Source organism: Mustela erminea, chromosome 16 (genome assembly GCF_009829155.1).
Source record: "Mustela erminea isolate mMusErm1 chromosome 16, mMusErm1.Pri, whole genome shotgun sequence".
Taxonomy (NCBI): Eukaryota; Metazoa; Chordata; class Mammalia; order Carnivora; family Mustelidae; genus Mustela; species Mustela erminea.
In genome coordinates this window covers 47553081-47574843 of record NC_045629.1, presented here as the reverse complement: position 1 = coordinate 47574843, position 21763 = coordinate 47553081, and the positions used below count along the sequence as shown (strand labels likewise).

The 21763-nt window shown below is 36.6% G+C and overlaps 1 protein-coding gene across 11 annotated transcripts in view; it reads right to left on the bottom strand.

Annotated features, from left to right (window-relative positions):
- Window positions 1–18803, bottom strand: part of VPS13B (vacuolar protein sorting 13 homolog B) — a 769746-nt gene extending 750943 nt beyond the window's left edge. For 6 of the 11 annotated variants that reach the window (XR_004279564.1, XM_032316089.1, XM_032316090.1 and 3 more), the window contains exons 1-3: window positions 18692–18800; window positions 18087–18265; window positions 5539–5682 (exon numbers count right to left, since the gene is read on the bottom strand). Coding sequence is in view for 10 of the 11 variants with exons in the window: in XM_032316089.1 (XP_032171980.1) it covers window positions 5539–5682; window positions 18087–18233 (291 nt within the window). In the remaining variant the exon portion in view is untranslated. Of the gene's footprint in view, window positions 1–5538; window positions 5683–18086; window positions 18266–18372; window positions 18661–18691 lie in introns of those variants that run through there. The other 5 variants (XM_032316084.1, XM_032316086.1, XM_032316087.1 and 2 more) reach the window with 3 other exon arrangements.
- Window positions 18804–21763: the final 2960 nt, after the last annotated feature.

Here is a 21763-nt window from a genome sequence, read left to right as displayed (position 1 = left end):
CTCAAACCCAAGGTCTGAAGTTTGTAGGCAGCACATATAGCCAAAGATTGGAAATTATTTATCTATATACTCCATTTATAAAATTCTTCACTAGATCAAAATGATATGAACTTACTATAATTCATTTTATCAACAATTATGTGGCTTCTCTGAACTGTTACACAGGAACCATGTACACGTGTACCAGAGTATTCATCTCCTTCACAGTATAAAAGGGGTTCCCTTGTGAGAGTAAAGACAACACCCTTAATTCATAGGGAATTCTTTCTCACTGTTTTACATGAGGAAGCGACAGACAGAATGTAGACTACATTATCTGCTAATATAATCACCACTATCATTAACCCACAGCAGTGCAAGTGAGGAAATCAATAATAGTACAATAAATTCCACAGTCCAAGTCAGCATTTCGGAACCCTGTTAAATTTCTGAAAAGATAGTTGTCTTAGTCCATTTGGGCTGCTATAAAAAACACCACAGACTGGGTAGCTTGGTAGCTTATAACAGCAACAGATTTATTTCTCACAGTTCTGGAGCCTGGGAAGACCAGGATCGAGGTGCCAACATGGTCTGGTTTGAGAGCCCTCTTCCCAGTTCATAGCTGGTACCTTTTCACTGTGTCCTCACATGGCAAAAGAGACAGGCCTCTTTAGATGACTCTCTGGAGCCTCTTTAGATGACTCTAATCCCATTTATGAGGGCTCATGACTTAAGCATCTCCCAAAGATCCTATCTCCTAACACCATTATCTTTGGGGAGAATTTCAATATATGAATTTTGGCAGGTGTGGAGTGAGTAAGGGGGACTACTAAAGTAGTAGTCACTTAAATTAATCCCACCTCATTTAAGAGAATTAAAGTGTGTTATTTTTTCCTAAAGGCCATATAAATATTGTTAATAGCCTTACCAACACTTCGTTCTGCATAGTGCTCAAGTTTCAAGCACAAGATAGGACACTTCCCTCTTCGAAACTAACTAAACAAATAATGTATTTCCACAACACCAAAATGTGCAAGAAGAAAGGACAAGATTGTCCTGTAACTCCAAGCACTTACCAGCAACTAAAAGTACGTATATACATTAAGAAAAAGCTGTTTGTTTATCCCCAGTTTTTACTAATAATTTTAAAGTTTTGGTTTAGGTACAAAAGATTTTTTTTTTATGAACAGTGAGTATTCTATAATTAGCCTTGCAGTTATATTTAACAGGTCAAAAGATTTTATAGGGGTTTTTGTTTGGAGGGGGGGTTGCTGTTTCTGTTTTTTAAACTTTCTAGGTCATACATAGGCCCAAACAAATAGTTCTTTAAAAACAAATTTACTGGGACGCCTGGGTGGCTCAGTTGGTTAAGCAGCTGCCTTCAGCTCAGGTCATGATCCCAGCGTCCTGGGATCGAGTCCCACATCGGGATCCTTGCTCAGCGGGGAGCCTGCTTCTCCCTCTGCCTCTGCCTGCCACTCTGTCTGCCTGTGCTCGCTCTCTCTCCCTCTCTCTCTCTGATAAATAAATAAAATCTTTAAAAAAAACAAAACAAAACAAATTTACTACTGCTCTAGGTTGAAGAAGCTTTTTTGCAAGAGTTATTAGTAAGATGAGCAAAGCACATACAACCATAAAATAAGAACTATGCAGCAAGTCATGCCCTCTTTTACAGGTGAGGCCCACAGAGGCTGAAAAGCAAGAATATGCAAAAGGAGAGGAGCATATAGTTAAATGTAAGTTACTGAGCTAAGTGTTGGATCCACATAGTTCATTAGAGTGAACTAGTTAAATAAGTCAGACCTGGACCACTGATGATGTGTCATGAACGAAATTCTGCAACCGAAGTTAAAAAAAAAAAAAAGCTCACAAGTAAAATCTGAAGGGTGTAAAGGGTCTAGATGACAGAAATGTCTCCCAGAGTAAAGACCTAACCGTTAAGTATTTTCCGAGTGAAATATCAATGTATTTAAAAAATTCAGTGTGAATATGAGGAATTTCAGAAACAAGACAGAGGATCATAGGGGAAGGGAAGGAAAAATGAAACAAGACGAAACCAAAGAGGGAGACAAACCATAAGAGAGTCTTAATTTCAGGAAACAGGAGAGCGAGGTGGGAGGGTTGGGGAAGTTGGGCGATGGACACGGGAAGTGTATGTGCTATGGTGAGTGCTGTGAATTGTGTAAGACTGATAAATCACAGACCTGTACCCCTGAAACAAATAACACATTATATGTTAATTTAAAAGTAATATTAAGAATTCAGTGTGAGCATCATGGTGGCCTTTATTTGACCTAACACAACAACGTGGGGGCGTCTGGGTGGCACAGATGGTTGAGCATCAGCCTTTTGGCTCAAGTCATGATTTCCAGGTCCTGGGATCAAGTACAGTGTTGGGCTCCCAGCTCAGTGGGGAGCCTGCTTCTCCCTCTCCCCCTGCTGGTGCTGTCTCTCTCTCTCTCTCAAATGAATAAACAAAATCTTTAAAAAAAAAAAAATTAAACACAACTCGGGTCACCCTGTCATCAAAAACAAATCTCTATAAAACTAATTACGGAGGGCCTGGGTGGCTTGGTCAGTTGAGCTACATACTCTTGGCTTCAGCTCAGGTCCTGATCTCAGGGTAGAAAAATGGAGATCCACACTCAGCAGAGAGTCAGCTTGAGACTCTCTCCCTTTCCTTCTCCTCCAAGATCATGCATGTGAACTTGCTAAAACAAACAAGTCTTAATTATCATATGATCTCTCTGATATGAGGAATTTGAGAGGCAGGATAAGGAGTTGTGGGGGGTAGGGAAGGAAAAAATGAAATAAGATGGGATCGGGAGGGAGACAAACCATAAGAGACTCTTTATCTTTCAAAACAAACTGAGGGTTGCTGGGGCGTAGGGGGTAGGGATAGGGTGGCTGAGTTATGGACATTGGGAGGGTATGTGCTATGGTGAGTGCTGTGAAATGTGTAAGCCTGACCTGTACCCCTGGGGCAAATAATACATTATATGTGAATAAAATATCGTTGCATGAAAAAATAAATAAATCAATCTTTAAAAAATGACTTACAGAGACATGCTAAGGCAGTATATTGTAATTATGTCTAGAGTCACCCTCAATCATCATATATCTCTTTCTTTAAGTCTCCTTAGAAGGTTACATAAATATCTTGACAATGCTGTTCAGTGCCCTGAAGAGCAGGAAATCAATAAATGTTGGTAGAATTAAACTGAACTTTACAAACTAGACATACCTTCTTATCAAGGCATTTAGCAATATTATATTTTTGTAATGACATTTTCTGAATTAGACCTCAAATTTCTAACTTTTAAGTAGTGTTTATTACATTGTCAAATATCAACAGTAGTATTTTTAAAAGATTCATATCTATAACTCTAAATGATCCCTTCATTTAATCAACCTCCCAATTTATGAAATAAGTATTTTCTTCATGTGATTCTACAATGTAATAATTTGAAATAATTTAAATTAAATATGGACTTATTCAGTTTTACTAGTACATGTGTAACTTTTAAACTTAATTTCCTACTACACTAATCAAAGCCTAAAACAGGAAAATAAACTGTTTAAAAATGTGTTTCATCTACAATGTCTTACTGAAAAATTAATTCCAATCACTAACCTAAGTATTACTCTCCAGGGATGGACACTGCTGAATAATTTGTCCAAATGTCAACTGCAATTTTCAAAAATCTTTTCTACCTCAAAATTTTAAACATCTGCAAAAAATACTTGTTTTGAGGGTAGTTTACATTCATGACACTTGACCTTTTGCTGTACACACCACAAAATTCAAGTCTCAAATACCATGCAAGCAGGAAACCTGATCATTCCTGCAGTAGCCATCTGCATGGTCCAATATCAAATATTAGTTCTAGGTTGCACTAAGTCATGTGTTACAAATCTTTTTCTGCAGCCTCTATAATTAGTTGTAATTTGCCTCTTTTAAAATGTGTTTCTTATGGGACATCTGGCCTTGAAACTTCCACCTTCCGATTGAAAAAATACTTAGTGTCTGGATTTTTTTTCTCTTTTAATATGGAGCTCTCCATGGGTGGTATAACCAAGTCCAGACTTCTAAAAAAAAAAAAAAATTAAATTCCAGGAACAGATGATGATTAAGACCACTTAAGTATTACCTAAAATGAATGTAAAATAAAACTCTGTTGTAATAGAACTATTTCACAGATCTCCCATGTTTTTCATGTTTACAAAATAAATTCTCATGGAAATATAGCATTGGTCTACTTACTTCCAGAAACTACATCAAATTAGATAATAAAAGGTTAGAATCAAAGATTTCATAAAAGGAAAAAAGGATGAGCCCAGTGGCCTGATATGACAAAATATCTTCTTAAAATAGGAAATTATTTTAACATCATAAATAACCTTAATTCACAGACTGGTTATATTTAGGACACACTAAAATTGCCCTAACATTTAATAAATTATTAAATTGTTAAAATTAATACTCATCTCATCATCATCAACTCATTTGGTTCTAGAAAGCATTTTTTAAACTGCAAGTAAAATATGGGCTAACAAAAAAGTAGTAAAAATGAAGAGACAATACTTCTCTATGAAAAGGAAAAATTTGTAATATACTGCTATCAGATCTATTTCCTTCCTATATTAAATAATTTTTTCTAGAAACTTCTTTAAAAATCAGTATTACACCTTTACAAAAAAGAAAAAACACTAAGAAATGTAAAATGGCCAGAGAAAAAAAATCAGCCTCTGATGCCGAAACTTCAAAAACACAATGAAATTTGATAGGTTTCTTAAATCCTACATATGAATGAAATCATATGGTATTTGTCTTTCAATGACTTATTTTGCTTAGCATAATACTCTCTAGTTCTATCCACATCATTCTTTTTATGGCTGAGTAATATTCCATTGTGTATATATATACCACAGCTTCTTTATCCATTCAAATCAGTAAAGAGGGAAAAAAGGAGGCAAACCAAGAAACAAACTTTTAACTATAGAGAACACACTAATGGCTACCAGAGGGGAGGTGGGTGTAGGGATATGTGAAATAGATGATGGGGATTAAGGTTGCACTTGTGATGAGTACCAGGTGTTGTACAGAAGTGTTAAATTACTATATGCTACACCTGAAATTACTGTAACACTGTATGTTAACTTAAATATTCATCTCAAAAAATGAGAAATGTTCATCTCATTTAAAAATGTCATGTAAATATAAAAAAATCATACAACTCTTTTGCAAAAATTCAAAACTTCACATGAAAATTGGACACAATCAGGTCCTACTTCTACTAGAGACAGATAATAAGCCATCTACATGATCGCTATGATGGCTATGATTAGATTCAGTGAAATCAGTATGAAAATAACCATTAGAATATTTTATCCAAATATAAGAATACCCTTTTGCAATTATGTTACTTTAATAGGCATGTAAGAAACTCTAAGTGTATATAAACTTTGTGTAAAAGGTGACATATCCCAAAAGTTAAAGAAATAACACCATAAACTATTAAAATAGGTTAACATAAAAAACTAGGTTCAATAACTTACCTGTATTCCATCTTTAAGTTTCAAAATGCATTCCATTGTATTGATGGTAATTACTACTGGTTCTGAACCCAGTTTTGTCCAGGGTACATGGATCCTCAACTCATGAATATGTCCACTTAAAAAAGTGAATGGTAATTTCAGTTCCTTAAAACAAAAATATTAAAAGTTAGTAAGTGCTTAATTTTTTCATTATAATATCCACATTACTTTCTGAAAAGAGAAATGAAATTTCTAAAACAAGGGGCTCCTGGGTGGCTCAGTGGGTTACGCCTCTGCCTTCGGCCCAGATCATGATCTCAGGGTCCTGGGATGGAGCCCCGCATCTGGCTCTCTGCTCAGCGGGGAGCCTGCTTCCCCCTCTCTCTCTGTCTACCTCTCTGGCTACTTGTGGTCTCTCTCTCTGTCCAATAAAAGTAAATAAAATCTTTAAAAAAAAAATTTCTAAAACAAAAATATTTTAAGAAATACTGTTCAACAAAAAGTACCAAATAACTTGTTAAATTATAGGTTATGATACACAACACAAACCTATTGTACAAGTTACTTTTAATAAGCTAGTTAACCTGCCTAGGCCTCCATTGCTTTTACTGCTGAATGAATATAATATAAAATATGTGGTACATAACAGAAGTTCATATATGGTAGTGGTTGTAATAATCACAGTAGACAGTATCACTAAGATAACTGAATGGCATATTGTTTCAAATCTCCATTCAAAACATGTCTTTAAAATGTGTTTTAAACTAACAGAACAGGACTGTAAGGCAAGTTAAAAGGGAATTGAGAGAGCAGAGTTAAAAGATAAGAGAGTGATCCAACAAAATAAAAATTAACCAAACTTGAAAAATAAAAAAAGTACTGAGTTTTACCTAATTTAAGATTGTACCCAGATAATATCTGGTCATAAAATTTAAATATTTTCTTACTGATTTCCATTATTATTAGAAAGAAGGTGAGAAATAAAAACAAAAATGTCACCATAATCACTTTTTAGTACTAACTTGTTACACTGACAAAATTCTTAAAAATTTACAAAGGAAAAAACTGCAGTGTAGATTATACCTGAATCACATTTTAAGTTATTTCAACTCTTTGTGAAAATTAAGATATACATTAAACTTATTCATCCACAATTGCCCATCTACTTAGGTTAGTAACAAAGCAAAATAGCTAAATATAGGCAATATGGCAAACCACTGGGAAACTTGTTGAATATATCTGTGTCTCAGTTTATCTGTAAAATCTGGATAACAATAGTATCACTGAGAATTAACTGAATGTATACAAAGTGCTCAGAATATTATCTTCCTCTAAGAATAACTGTTACAAAAACACTAACTACGCTTACAAACATATGGGCCTCATGTAGGTATTCAGAAGTCGTTTTTTCCTCCAAGGGCAGAATACTTAAAATCTATTTCTACTATATTATTCTAATGGAGTGTCACACTTTAAGTATTTGCCATTAAAATTTGAAAGATCAATCTGAAGTATAAACCAATTATATTTTCATCAGCATCTATATCAAAAACAATGTTTACTCAGCACTTACCATGCACCAGGCACTTTACCAGCATACAATTATTTAATCCTTATAAGACCCCCAAAAGGTAAATATTATTATTCTACCAATTTTACAGATGAAGAATCTGAGGCATGGAAAGGTCAAGTAACCTCCTAAAATGACACAACTTGGAAAACCAGGACTCAAAACTGGAAAATATGATGCCAGAACCCTTCCTCTTCACCACAACTATACTTCAACTATACTTCCATTATGAGAACTTAATACCTTTCCATTGGTTATGCATCTATTTGGACAATGAGCCCATGATAATGCCATCTCTACCATTTCCTGACTTGTGTAACAAAGGAACATTTGTGAAATGCCTACCACAGTCGCAATTTATGGGTACAAATTGGATTTTTGCAGGAAGTAGTCAAAAGCACCTCGGTATCATCAGAATGCTGCTAATCAACTTAAACCACTACTACATAAACACTAACACAAGAGGCAGCATTCTATATTTGAACACGGAATTTTGAGCCATATCACCCCTATCGAAATCCACTTGAACACTTATCATCTGACTATAATCAAGATTATTTCCATTTCCTCAGAGTTGTGAAAAATGAGAATATATTTATGCCTTGTAAAAGACAAAACACGGATGCTGTTACAGTAGACAGACCATCCTTAATATAACTATAAAAACAAGTTTCATTCCTTTTACTTCAAGATAAACTGTATAAGTTTAAAATACTTTATTCACTTATAACTTCAGAAATACATTGCAAAAAATATATTCCAAAAACCAGAACATTTATGACTGCACAAAGAATATCAGTAAAGAAGAATTTAAGAAGGGGGTTAAAAAGTTCAAAAACCTAATTCTAGGTAGGCTATAACAAAATATTCTAACAGAATACAAGCGTACTTTAAAACTAAATTTTAGGGCACCTGGGTGGCTCAGTGGGTTAAAGCCTCTGCCTTTGGATCAGGTCATGATCCCAGAGTCCTGGAATCGAGTCCCGCATTAGGCTCCCTGCTCAGCAGGGAGCCTGCTTCCCTCTCTCTCTCTGACTGCCTCTCTGCCTACTTGTAATCTCTGTCTGTCAAATAAATAAATCTGAAAAAAAAATTTTAATTAAAAAAACTAAATTTCATAAGTAACAAAACCAAACATAGACAAATCTAAAAACCTTCATGCAGCAAAGAAAACATTCAAGAGAGCAAAAAGGCAACCTATGTAATAGGAAAAAATATATGTAAACCATTTATCTGATAAGGGTGAATATCTAAAATAAACAACACAAAGTAATTCCAATTTAAAAGTGGATAAATGAACAGATATTTCTCAAAAGAATATGTACAAATTGCCAGCAAGTATATGAAAAGATGTTCAACATCACTAATCAAGGAAATGCAAATCAAAACCACAATGACCTACCATCTCACACCTGTTGGAATGGCCATTATCAAAAGTAACAAGTGGGGCACCTCGGTGGCTCAGTGGGTTAAAGCCTCTGCCTTCGGCTCAGGTCGTGATCCCAGGGTCCCGGGATCGAACCCCACCTCAGGCTCTCCGCTCAGCGGGGAGCCTGCTTTCTCCTCTCTCTCTCTCTGCCTGCCTCTCTGCCTACTTGTGATCTGTCTGTCAAATAAATAAATAAAATCTTAAAAAAAAAAAGTAACAAGTGCGAGCAGGTATGAAGAGAAATTGGAATGCTTGTGTGCCATTGGTGAAAATGTAAAATGATACAGCCACTAAAGAAAGCATTATGGAAGTTCCTCAAAAATTAACAGAATCACCACATGAAATCAGTTCTGAGTATATATGAAAAAGAACTGAAAATAGGATCTCAAAAAGATATTTGCAGAACCATTTCACTGCAGCATTAATCACAATAGTCAAGAGGTAGAAGCAGCCTAAATGTCTACTGAAAGATAAATGGATAAAGAAGATGTAGTATATACAATCAAATATAACCAATCTTCTAAAAAGAGGAAATTCTGTCATATGCTACAACATGACTAAACATGGTAAAGACATTATACTAAGTGAAATAAATCAGTCACAAAAAGACAAATACTGTAAGATTCTACATATATAAGGCATCTGAAGTAGTCAAATTCTTAGATACAAAGTAAAATGGTGGTTGCCAGGTGCTGGGGGGAGAAGGAAAAAGGAAGTTGTTAAATGGTTACAGAGTTTTAATTTTTGAAAGATGAAGAAGTTCTAAAGATCTATTAAAAACAATGTGCATATAGTTAACACTAGACTATACTTCAAAATAGCTAAGATGGTAAATTTTATGTTACATGCTTTTTACTACAAAATAAAAATGAATACAGGACAGGACTTTAAAAATTCTGAGTTAGGGGGCGCCTGGGTGGCTCAGTGGGTTAAAGCTTCTGCCTTCGGCTCGGGTCATGATCTCAGAGTCCTGGGATCGAGCTCCACATCGAGCTCCACATCGAGCCCCGCATCGGGCTCTTTGCTCAGCAGGGAGCCTGCTTCCTCCTCTCTCCCTGCCTGCCTGACTACTTGTAATCTCTGTCCATCAAATGAATAAATAAAATCTTGAAGAAAAAAAAAAAGAATTCTGAGTTAGGAAGTTGGCAAATCCTCTTTCCAAAAAGCAATCACAAAACTAGACAAAGTTGTCAAAAAAGAAAGAAAAAAAATCAGGGACAAAAAAGAAGTCTAACCTAAGGCCACAGTATTTGTTGGTACAATCAATAAAACAGCAGACTGGCCAGAAAATTAACAGACTTGCTATGATTTCACATATCCCTGATAGTCTAGAAAGCTGTATGCATTTGACAGGTTGTGCTTACTTAGAGGAGAGGGACCTAACAAGCTACGCATTCATGGTTAACCAAGAGGCTTTGTAATCCAGTAAGTTAAAAAAAGAGGGGGCAAGGATCACATTTATAAATTCCCTGAATTGTGAGCATTATCTAATATATGTATAGGAGTGGAAGAAAGTCTATGTAAAAAGTTAGATTTACTGGTTCAATGGTTTAAACAGTCTCTAGCCAATCAATGGCTGATGACTGTTATAGTGACCCAGGGTAATCCCTAGAAAGCCAGAACTGAACACATAAAGAATGGCTGGAGGTGGTAGGGGGGCATTAACATTAGAGGCCACACACTACAGGGGAAACACCAAAAATGTGGTTAAGGCAAATCACTAAAAAATAAACATAAACCAATATCAACAACAATCATCCCCTGGATAGAGGAAATCCGAATTCAGAGTTGCTATAACTTACTATCTATAAATTGCCCAGTTTTCAACCAAAAATTCTGAAACAAGGAAAGTATACAAATTAAATAAAAACTACCTCTGAGGGTGCTCAACTGTAAAACTTAGTTCACAAAGACTTCGTAATATCTATTATGTTCAAAGAAATGAAGGAAACCATATTTACATAATTCAAGGAATATAGGACAATGATCCATCAAATAGAAAATATCAATGAGACAAATTGCCAAGAACAACCAAATTGAAATTATAGAATTCAAAAGTACAATAAATGAAAAATTCACTAACAGAGCTCAACATCAACCGGCAAAAAGAATCAGTGAATTGACACCCTGACACATCACAGTGAAAAGCCAGGGATAAAAAGAAAATCTTAAAATCAGAAATAGAAAAATCGCTTACTTCTCATTACACACAATGGCAAAAAGATAATGAGATGGGCGCCTGGGTGGCTCAGTGGGTTAAGCGCCTGCCTTCAGCTTAGGGAATCCTACATCAGGTTCCCTGCTCAACAGGGAGTCAGCTCCTCCTTCTCCCTCTGCCCCTCCCCCAGCTGTGCTCTCACTCACTGTCTCTCAAATAAATAAAATACTAGAAAAAAAAAAAGAAGAAGAGAAATAAGGTAATGAGATGACATTCAACAACAATAACCAAAAATTCTATATCCAGCAGATATCCTTCAAAAATGAAGGCAAAATAAAAGGAACACCCAAATGAAGACCCAGATAATTCACTGTTAACAGAATACTGAAAGTTCATCAGACTTGAAAGGAACACCAGACAGTAACACAAATTCACAGGAAAGCACCAATGAATGTAATTATATAATCATTAAAGAACAATATAAATGTATATTTTCTCCTGACTTAAAAGGCCATTACCTAAAACACAACTATCAAATTGTTCTGTTGGACTTACAACACAAAAGTGCAATATATATGACAATAGCACAAAGAGGGGGAAGTAATGGAGCCATAATGGAGAAAGTTTCTGTATTTTAAGTAACAAATTAAGCATTAATCTGAAATAGACTAAAAAACTGGATCCATATTGTAAGATTTGGAGTAAGCGCTAAAAAGTAATGTGAAAATTAAAGAAATTAAAAGTGAAACATTAAAAAATATCTACTGAATATAAAAAATTGGTAAAGGATAAGAAAAACAAAAAAAAGGTTAAGACAATTAAAACAGTGTACTGAGAAAAACATATATACATATAATGCAAACAGCAACTACAGAACAAATGGAGTACACTATTAAGAAAATAGACTTTAAGGAAAAAAATGTTATTGAAGATAACATTTGAAGGCACTTTATAACAATAGAAGGGTTGATTCAAGAAAATATAAAAATATATGTGAGCATAACAAGAGAACCCCAAAATACATAGAGTAAAAACTGACAAAAGTAAAAGGAAAGAAAGCTGGTTCAATAATTATAGAGACTTTAATACTCACAAAAATGTACAGAAAGAAAATCAACCAAGATATGGGAGACCTGAACACTACCAACCAATTAAGCCTGAAATCTATAAAACGCTCCAGCCAACAAACACAAAAATACACATTCATCAAGGAAAATCAGAAAGCATCAGAACTGAATGAAAATGAAAATACAAAATATCAAAATTTATGGGTTGCAGCTAAAGACATTTATAGCTGTTTAAATGCCTATACTAGACGAAATCTCCCAAAATCAACAACCTAAACTTCTACCGGAAATGGTAGAAAAACAAGCTAAACCCAGCTAACCCAAACTGAACAAGCAAAAAGTTGGTACCCAATACCAACAAAATGAAGGGAAATAGAAGGGTATATATAGTCAAACTGTTGTAAGATTGTTCAGGAAATGATAAAAGTACTAAGTTAGACTCTAATAAGTCAAATATCCATTCTGTAACCTTTGGGGTCAGCAACTGAAGCATTTTTAAAACATCATTATTAAAAAAAACCCTAAAGCAAAAAGAATTATTAGAGTGAAAGAAGGACACATTTAAGAATGATTTTTAAGTATGTTGAATAAGATAACACTTAAATTTGTGCACATCTAATAACAATTTCTAGGTATATGAGGTTAAAGTTGGCAAAATTAAGAAGTAGACAAATAATCATAATTGTAGATATTAACATACCTTAGTAACTGACAGAACAGCAGATAAGTGATATTTATGTAAGAATATAGCAACAACTGCAGAATATATACTTTTTTATCAATTGCATATAGAACATTTACAAAAATGACTACATACTGATTCATAAATTATAGTGGATTAAAATAATACAGAGACTATGCTGACCACAGTGGAATTAAATTAGAAATCAGTAACAGAAAAATAATTAGCAATTCCCCAATTGTTTGGAAATTAAGCACACACTTCTAAACCCATGAATCAAAGAAAAAAAAAGTCAAAATGGAAATTAATAATTTTCTGAACAAAATAATGAAAAAAACAGCATATGAAATTCTATAATATAAAGTTAAGTAGAGGACAAAAAAAATACATGCATTAAATACATGCATTAAGTGCATGTATTTCAATAGAAAAAAGGAGGAGGAAAAAATAAATATGACAAAAGCTTCCACCTCAGGAAGCTAGAGAAAACAGTCAATCAAATCCAAAGGAAGTAGAATGGGAAAATAAAAAAGCAGCAGCAACAAAAATCAGAAAAATCAGTTCTTTGCAAATAAAATTAATAAAACCTTAACAATATTGATGATGAAGATACAAATCACTAATATCAGTAAGGAAAAAATATCACAACAGTTCCTAGATTTTTTTAAATCTAGGATTTTTTTAAACCAAGATGCCCTTCAACGGACGAACGGATAAGGAAGATGTGGTCCATATACTTATGGAGTATTATGCCTCCATCAGAAAGGATGAATACCCAACTTTTGTAGCAACATGGACGGGACTGGAAGAGATTATGCTGAGTGAAATAAGTCGAGCAGAGAGAGTCAATTATCATAAGTCAAGCAGAGTCAATTATCATATGGTTTCACTTATTTGTGGAGCATAATAAATATCATGGAAGACAAGGGGTGTTAGAGAGGAGAAGGGAGTTGGGATAAATTGGAAGGGGAGGTGAATCATGAGAGACAATGGACTCTGAAAAACAATCTGAGAGGTATGAAGTGGCGGGGAAGGGGAGGTTGGGGTACCAGGTGATGGGTATTAGAGAGGGCACGGATTGCATGGAGCACTGGGTGTGGTGAAAAAATAATGAATACTGTTTTTCTGAAAATAAATTAATTAATTAAAAAAAGGAAAAAAAATAAGTCAACTTTATTCCCCCCCCCTTTTTTTTTTAATTTATTTGACAGACAGAGATCACAAGTAGGCAGAAAGGCAGGCAGAGAGAGAGGAAAGGAAGCAGGCTACCTGCTGAGGAGAAAGCCCGATGTGGGGCTCGATCCCAGGACCTGAAATCATGACCCAAGCCGAAGGCAGCAGCTTAACCCACTGAGCCATCCAGGCGCCCCAAAAAATAAGTCAACTTTAAAATGCACCAAAAAACCCAACTTTATGGCTTTACATACAGACAATTTTGAGCAGGGGCAGGAAATTTTTCAGTAAGGGCCAGATAGTATAAATCTAAGGTATTTGCCATGTACTTTGTCCTAGCTACTCAACTTTGCCATTTTAGTTTTCAAAAGCTGCCAAATAGCTGTGCTCCAATAAAATTTTACTTATAAAAGCAGGTCCAAGCCATTGTTTGCTGAGCACCAGTTTTGAAGAAATGGAGAAATTCAGTGAAAACATAACTAATCAAAACTAACAAAAGAAGAGATAAAAATCTAAATAGTCCTATATCTGCTAAGAAATTAAATCATGGGGGTGCTTGGGTGGCCCAGTCCATTAAGTATTAACTCTTGATTTCAGCTAAGGTCATGATCTCAGGGTTGTGAGATGGAGTCCCAAGTTGGGCTCCATGCTCAATGCAGTCCGTTTGTCCATCTCCTCCTCTTACTCCTCCTCCACCCCAACCCCCTGCAAATAAATAAAATCTTTAAAAATCAGGCATTTAAAACTTTCCAACTAAGAAAACCGTTGACCCACATGACTCCAGGAGATTCATTTTTCCTAAGATTTAAAAAACTAGTAAAAGAACAAAGTTGGAGATTACACACATCTTGATTTCAAAATTTATTACAAAGTTATGGTATTCAAAACAAAGTGATACTGACCTAGTAATACTGACCAAAGTGATACAGACCTAGAAACCATCAAGGGAACTATATTGAGAGCCCAGAAATAAACCCTCACATCTTTGGCCAAGTGATTTTCAAGAAGGGTGCCATGGTCATTGAAAGGGGGAAGGACAGTCTTCAACAAATGTTACTGGAAAAGTAGACACCCACTTGAAGTTGGATCCTGTCATAGGTATGTTGCTGATTGCCAGGAGCTGGTAAAAGAGAATAGCAAGTAACTGGATCAATGGGTACAGAGGTTCAGTTTGGGAAACTAAAAAATTTCTGGAGATGGATGGTGGTAATGGTTGCACAACAACTTAAAGGTTACCAATGCCACATACCTATACAGAGTTCAGAAATAAATACACACACGTGATTGTGGACAACATTGTATGACAACATGATTTGCAATAAAACTTACTGCAATTCAGTAGAAAAAGAATGATTCAACAAATGGTGTGGACTGAGTATCAAAGAGAAAAAAGTGCATTTTGACCTCTACTTCACATTGCAGAAAAATTTTAGATAAATCAAAGAAAATAAAACTTCTAAAAGAAAACAAGAGATGGACAGCAATATGCAAAAGAATGAAACTGGACCACTTTCTTACACCATACACAAAAATAAATTCAAAAGACCTAAATGTGAGACAGGAAACCATCAAGATCCTAGAGGAGAACATGGGAGGCAATCTCGCTGACCTTGGCCATAGCAACTTCTCACTAGACACATGTCCAAAGACAAAGGAAACTATTGAGACTTCATCAAATTAAAAACTTCTCCGTAACAAAGGAAACCATTAACAAAACTAAAAGGCAACCTATGGAATAGGAGAAGATACTTGCAAATGGCATATCTGATAAAGGATTAGTATCCAAAATATGTGAAGAACTTATAAAAGCCAACATCCAAAAAAAAATAAATAATCTGATTAAAATGGACAGAAGACATGCATAGGCATTTCTCCAAAAAGACATACAGATAGCCAACAGACACATGATAAGATGTTCAACATCACTCACCATCAGGGAAATGCAAATCAAAACTACACTGAGATACACCACCTCATACCTGTCAGAATGGCTACACTCAACAACGTAAGAAAGTACAGGTTTTACTGAAGATGTGGAGAAAAGAGAACCTTCTTGCACTGGTGTTGAGAATGTGAACTGGTGTGACCACTCTGGAAAACAGTATAAAGTTTTAATAATCCACTGAGTACCCAATGATCCAGCAATTGCACTACTGGGTACTTACCTAAATGATACAAAAATACTAATTTGAAGTGATACACGCACCCCAATATTTACAGCAGCATTATCAACAACAGCCAAACTACCTAAAGAGCCCAAATGTCCATGATGAATGGATAAAGGAGATAGATATAGCTATTTATATCTATATCTGTACATATATAATGGAATATTATTCAGCCATAAAAAAGAATGAACTCTTTTGCCATTTTCAACAACACGGATAGAGCTAGAGTGTATAACGCTAAGTGAAGTAAGTCAGAGAAAGACAAACACCACATGATCCCACCGATTTGTGGAACTTAAGAAACAAAACAAATGAGTAAAGGGGGGCAAAAAAGCGAGGAAGGCAAACCAATTAACAGAGAATAAGCCAATGCTTACCAGAGGAGGGGTGGGAGGATGGGTTAAATAGATGATGGGTATTAAGGAATGCACTTGTCATGATGAGCATGGGGTGATTAAAATAAAAACAAAACCAAAAAAAAGAATATCTTCATGTCCCTGCAATAAGCAAAAATTTCATAAAACAAAGGAAAAGATTGACTACTTGGACCTCAATGAAATTACAAACTTCTATTCAGCCAAAGATAATTTTTAGTGTAAAAACCAAGCCACAGACTGGGAGAAGATATTGCAAAATATATCTGGTGAAGGATTCATTTCCAAAATATGTAAAGAACCCCTCCACATCAATTTTAAAAACCCAATTTAAAAAAAAAAAAAAGGCAAAAGAATTATAGACTTTACAAAAGAGGACATTCAAATACCCAATAAGCAGCATGTGAAAATTAGCCATTAAGGAAATGCAAATTAAACTGAGATACCACTATATACCCACAAGGCTAAAATTAAAATAACAAACATGCCAAGTAATACCAAAAAATTTGAAGTAACTAGACCTCTCATCCGCTGCTGGTAAGGTTCACCATTGGTAAGAATGGAAATTGATACAATCACTTTGGAAAACTATTTGGCAGTATCCATCAAAGCTAAACATGTACACACCTCAGTAAACACCTACGAGAAATTAATACCTATGTCCACCAATATACACATAGAAGAATGTTCACAAGAACGTTCTTCGTAACAGCCAAAAGTAGAAGCCACACAAATGTACATCAATGGGAAAATTGTGAAACTTTAGCCAACAAAATACAAGGCAATACAAAGAACTGCAGCTCTTTAACAAGGGTTAATTTTAGCCATAAAGGTTAATAAGATTAACAAGGGTTAATCTTAGCCATAAAGTTAAACAGCCAGACACAAGTGATTCCAATTTATTAAGCTTCAAGAAGAACAAGTATAATTTCTTCACGTTGACAAAAGTCAGAATAGTCACCTGTTTTAGGGGGTGGGGACACTGACTTGCAAAGGGGAGCCATTTAAGGTGCAGGAAATACTCTATTTCATCTCCACAGTGGTTAGACACGTGCATACATACATTAAAAACTGACCCATACACTTAGGACTTGTGGTCATATCTAAAATATGAAAATATTAAGATAATTAACCTTGGAGAGAAGACAGAAAAGGAACCACGAGTATTATTTCTTAGTGATACTCTAGATTATTCAATAATAAAGGGAGCAGTGAGAAAAAAAAATGAACTTTCACTATTAGATTAAGACTTCCCTTATCTCCTAAAAAGCAGCTGGTCTGGCTCTTCTGAGTTTCCACAGATAATTTTTGTATCTTCAGGCCTAAAAGAGTTGCCTGACATATGTTAGTAATAAATGTACTCAGTGGATTAATAAACGTATGAACTTTAACGTGACAGTTCATTTACATCGGATCATACTCAAGTTAAAAGAAAAAAAAACCTAAAAAGTGAATAAGTAGTAAGTTTTCAATTGTACTGGCATCCTCAGTTTCTGCTCGATTCTGAGAATGTCATGTCCTCTTTCCTACTAAGAGAAGTCTCTTGCTGTCTTTCAGACAGACCCTTCCATTCCCCAAAAAGAAGAATGGAAATATAATATTTAACAGCTTCATAGAGAAATCTTAGCAATGTATATTAGCATATCCGGCAATGCTTCCGAATTAAGCAGACCCAACAATTCTGACAAGAACAATGAAACTGTTTTCTTATCTATTGAGGCACGTTTCGGTAATCCAATTCTAACAAACCATCACTAGTAACAAACCGCGGGAAAAAAAAAAAAAAAAAAAAAACTTCCGTAAAGGCAGGTCTGTAGTTTCAGAGTAGTCTAAAATGCTTTAACAGAAAATTTAAGTTTTTAAAGCATAAAGCCGAAGTGCAGGAAACAAGGGATTATTACTAAACTAGGGGAAACGGTTTCCAGTTCGTGACAGCTACACAGCTTACCTGTTCCAGCACATCCAACTTTAACTCGAGCTTGCTGAGAACCACGTCTCCACCCCATAGTGAAAGCTGTAGATCTGACGGCTTTAAATTCTTGATGTAGCGATTCACATAGCTCATTAAAATTGGCGTCACATATGACTCCAGCATCTTTTAAGGTGCAGAGGAGTCAAAGCCAGAAGCTGAAGGGGGTAAAGGCAAACATGAGAAGTAAGTGAGTCGGCAGAGCAGCGAAGGAAAAAGCATTTCTCAGGAGGGACTGAAGAGGCCGAAAAGCAACAGTCCCCACCAAAGCAGCCGCTCGCCTCCTCCCAGAAGCCGAAAACACGAGTGGATTCCCTGCTCCAGCTGAAACTTCCTCGCTAGTAAAAACTCCCCTCAACTCGCCGGGCGAAAAGTGAGAGGAATAAACTAACGAACTGAAGAGAGCAGATCCCCAAGAATGGGAGAAAGAAGGGAGCGAGATCCCCTTTGGCCGCCGCAACCCTTCACCAGCCCAGCCTCCCCACGAGGCCCTCGCCTGCCGGAACCCAGGCGGATCTAGAACGTGGGCTAGAACCAGGCCAGCTCCCGCCTCTGGCGGTCCTGCCCCCTCCGATGACACTCACGCCAAAGAGTAGGGTGGCTTCCTCTCCACCTCCCGGTACCCGGCACCCGCCCCCGGCGGCGGCGCAGCTAGGGTACGGCACCACTTCCGGGTGTTACCCACTTCGGTGCTCCAAACAAACTGTCCCTCCACCGCCACCCCTCGGCTCCCGAGCGGGGCGGGAGTTCCCAGGCTGGGGTAGCCAGCCCCGCGTCTTCTAGGAGACCTCTTGTGCCGGGCTAGCCTGCGTCCCCTCTCCGACCCCGCCGGCGTTTTACGACAAAGCTCTAGGAAATGCGCGGGGGAGGTGGGCGGACCGGTAAAGCGGGGACACCGGCGATCCGGAAGTGGCGCTCGGCCCAGGGAGAGAGCTGCTGTTGGTAGTGGAGGTAGTATCCGGCTGGGGAAGCGCCGAGGGCCCGAGGGCTGGAGGAGAAAGAAAGTGGGTACTGGTGTTTAAAGCCCTGGAAAACAAGCGGCTGTTGTTTTTCTTGGGAAATGGAAGGCTTGGGGAGAGCAGCGTGGGTTCAGTGGGCAAGGCAGCAGCCTTAAGGCCGCAGGTGGGAGCAGGGGAGGTCGGAGGCGGGGGCAGATTTAAATATAGATCCGAGGTTCATTTGCTGCGGAAAGGTCCGAGTAGTGGAGAAAATGAAGGAATTAGGGTGCGTAATTTAGGGGAACGCATTTTGACCAAACGTGCAGACTAGCTTTCGCGTTCTTTGGCAAAGGAGTGGTTAAGTATCCCTAAATGTGTTGATGCAGGGTCGGTGAAGGAATGGCCAACGAGCAGATTTTGAAGAACCATAAGATTGCAGGGTTATGTGGGACTTCAGAAACGCAGTGGGAATATCAGAAGGAAGGATAGAAAGAAAACTCCTAAAGATAAAGTGAAAAGAAATAGCTAATAAGGAATTCAAGAGTTTTAAGAGGCAGTGTTTGTTTTATTAGGCTGAAATGAATGTATAAAATATTACCTTTCCTTCCAATTCTTTTCAAACAACACAATCGAGAAACTCTACACCTAACTCGGAAAAATAACATAGTGGGCTTAAAAGAGTAGCATAGGACATGCTCCCTGATTTTTAAATAGTAACGTCTGCAGAAAACAACTACCACCGCGTTTTGAAAATGGACTTTCCTTACAAAGTGATTAAAATGCCCACCCCACAAAAAAAATTTAACAAACGGGGCGCCAGGCTGGCTCAGTCCATACACCATGACACTGTTGATCTCTGGATTGTGAGTTTGAACCCCACATTGAGTGTGAGAATTATTTAAAAAGTAATCACCAATATTGTTGCATTTAATAAATATTCCTAAATTTTTAAGCTCTTCACTGGAATTCAAGTTATGATTTCTTGGAAGAGCGTTAGAAAATGCAATAGAAAAGAGGCTTAAGTGAGGATCCCAAGGTATTTAGATGTATTATGCTAAGGAAAATAAGTTTCAAAAGAAAAAAGTAGCTAATGGCTAATTCAGAGCAACTGTCCCCTCACAAAAAGCCTTGATGAATAACCCAAGTAATCTAGGTCTTATTTAAAACCCATTGAATTAGCCAAGTGAATTAAGAAATTTCTTAGTTATCTGTTCCACTTGGAATGCAAACAGGTTGAAGCCCTGACTCAGAAATCTTGTTTAAAGAGTCTCTACTGTTCTAGAACTACAATTCTTGTTATTCTAGAGAAAAGGGGCCTAGTCCAACATTGTCACCAACACCTGTTGTTCCTTGTGTTGTTATTCTGACAGGTCTCAATTTAATGTGAAAGAGCAGTATACTAATACATATTTAGATTTGCTTTACTATGCCCTATAAACGAAATAATCATGGTATATTTTTTGTTCTATCCCATTTTTCTTATGGAGCCAACAAGATTGGCTGCCTTGGGAAAATTATTTGGTCATTGATTTTTTTGTTTGTTTGGCTTTAAGAATCAAAAGTGGTGGTTTTCAACCTGTATTCTATTGCACTGTGTTTAAAATAATTGTTTCTCCGAATTGTTATTTAAAGTCCAGTTAACACAGTGTAATGTTACTTTCAAGTGTAGAATGTAATGATTCATCACTTAGATACAATACCCAGTGCTAATCACAACAGCGGCACTCCTGAATACCCATCACCTATTTAACCCATCTCCCCAACTCCCCTCTACTAACTGTTTGTTCTTTATATTTAAGAATCTGTTATTTGGGCACCTGGGTGGCTCCGTTGGTTAAGCGTATGCCTCTGGCTTAGGTCATGATCCCAGGGTCCTAGAATTGAGCCCCACATCAGGCTCCCTGCTCCTACTTCCTACTTCCGCTCTGTATCTGTCAAATAAATAAAATCTTTAAACAAGAAATCTGTTTTCTTTATTTGCTTCTCTCGTTCCCCCCGTATTCATTTGTTTTGTTTCTTAGATTCCACATATGAGTGAAATCATGGTATTTGTCTTTCTCTGACTGACTTATTTCCCTTAGCATCATACTGTCTGTCTCCATCCACGCCATTGCAAATAGCAAGATTTCGTTCTTTTCTATGGCTGGGTAATATCCCATTATATAGATAGATAGATAGATAGATGTGACATATATCACATCTTTTTTTTTATTCATCAATCCATGGACACTTGGGCTCCTTCCATAATTTGGGTATGTAGATAATGCTACTATAAACATCAGGGTGAATGTATCCCTTTAAATTGGTATTTTTGTATATTTTGGCTAAATATCTAGTAGTGTGATTGTGCATGTATTTGATATATTTAAGAGAACTGCACATTTTTAAAAAATACCAGCATTGTTTTCAGGGGTCTATAACAGGTACAAAAAAGACAATGAATGGTGCTAGCTCTGAATTAAGAATTTTAGTACAGCGGCGCCTGGGTGGCTCAGCGGGTTAAAGCCTCTGCCTTCGGCCCGGGTCATGATCCCAAGACCCTGGGATCAAGCCCCGCATCGGGCTCTCTGCTCAGTGCAGAGCCTGCTTCTCTCTCTCTCTCTCTCTGCCTGCCTCTCTGCCTACTTGTATTCTCTGTCAAATAAATAAATAAAATCTTTAAAAAAAAAAAAAAAGAATTTTTTTTTAAAGATTTTATTTATTTATTTGACAGACAGA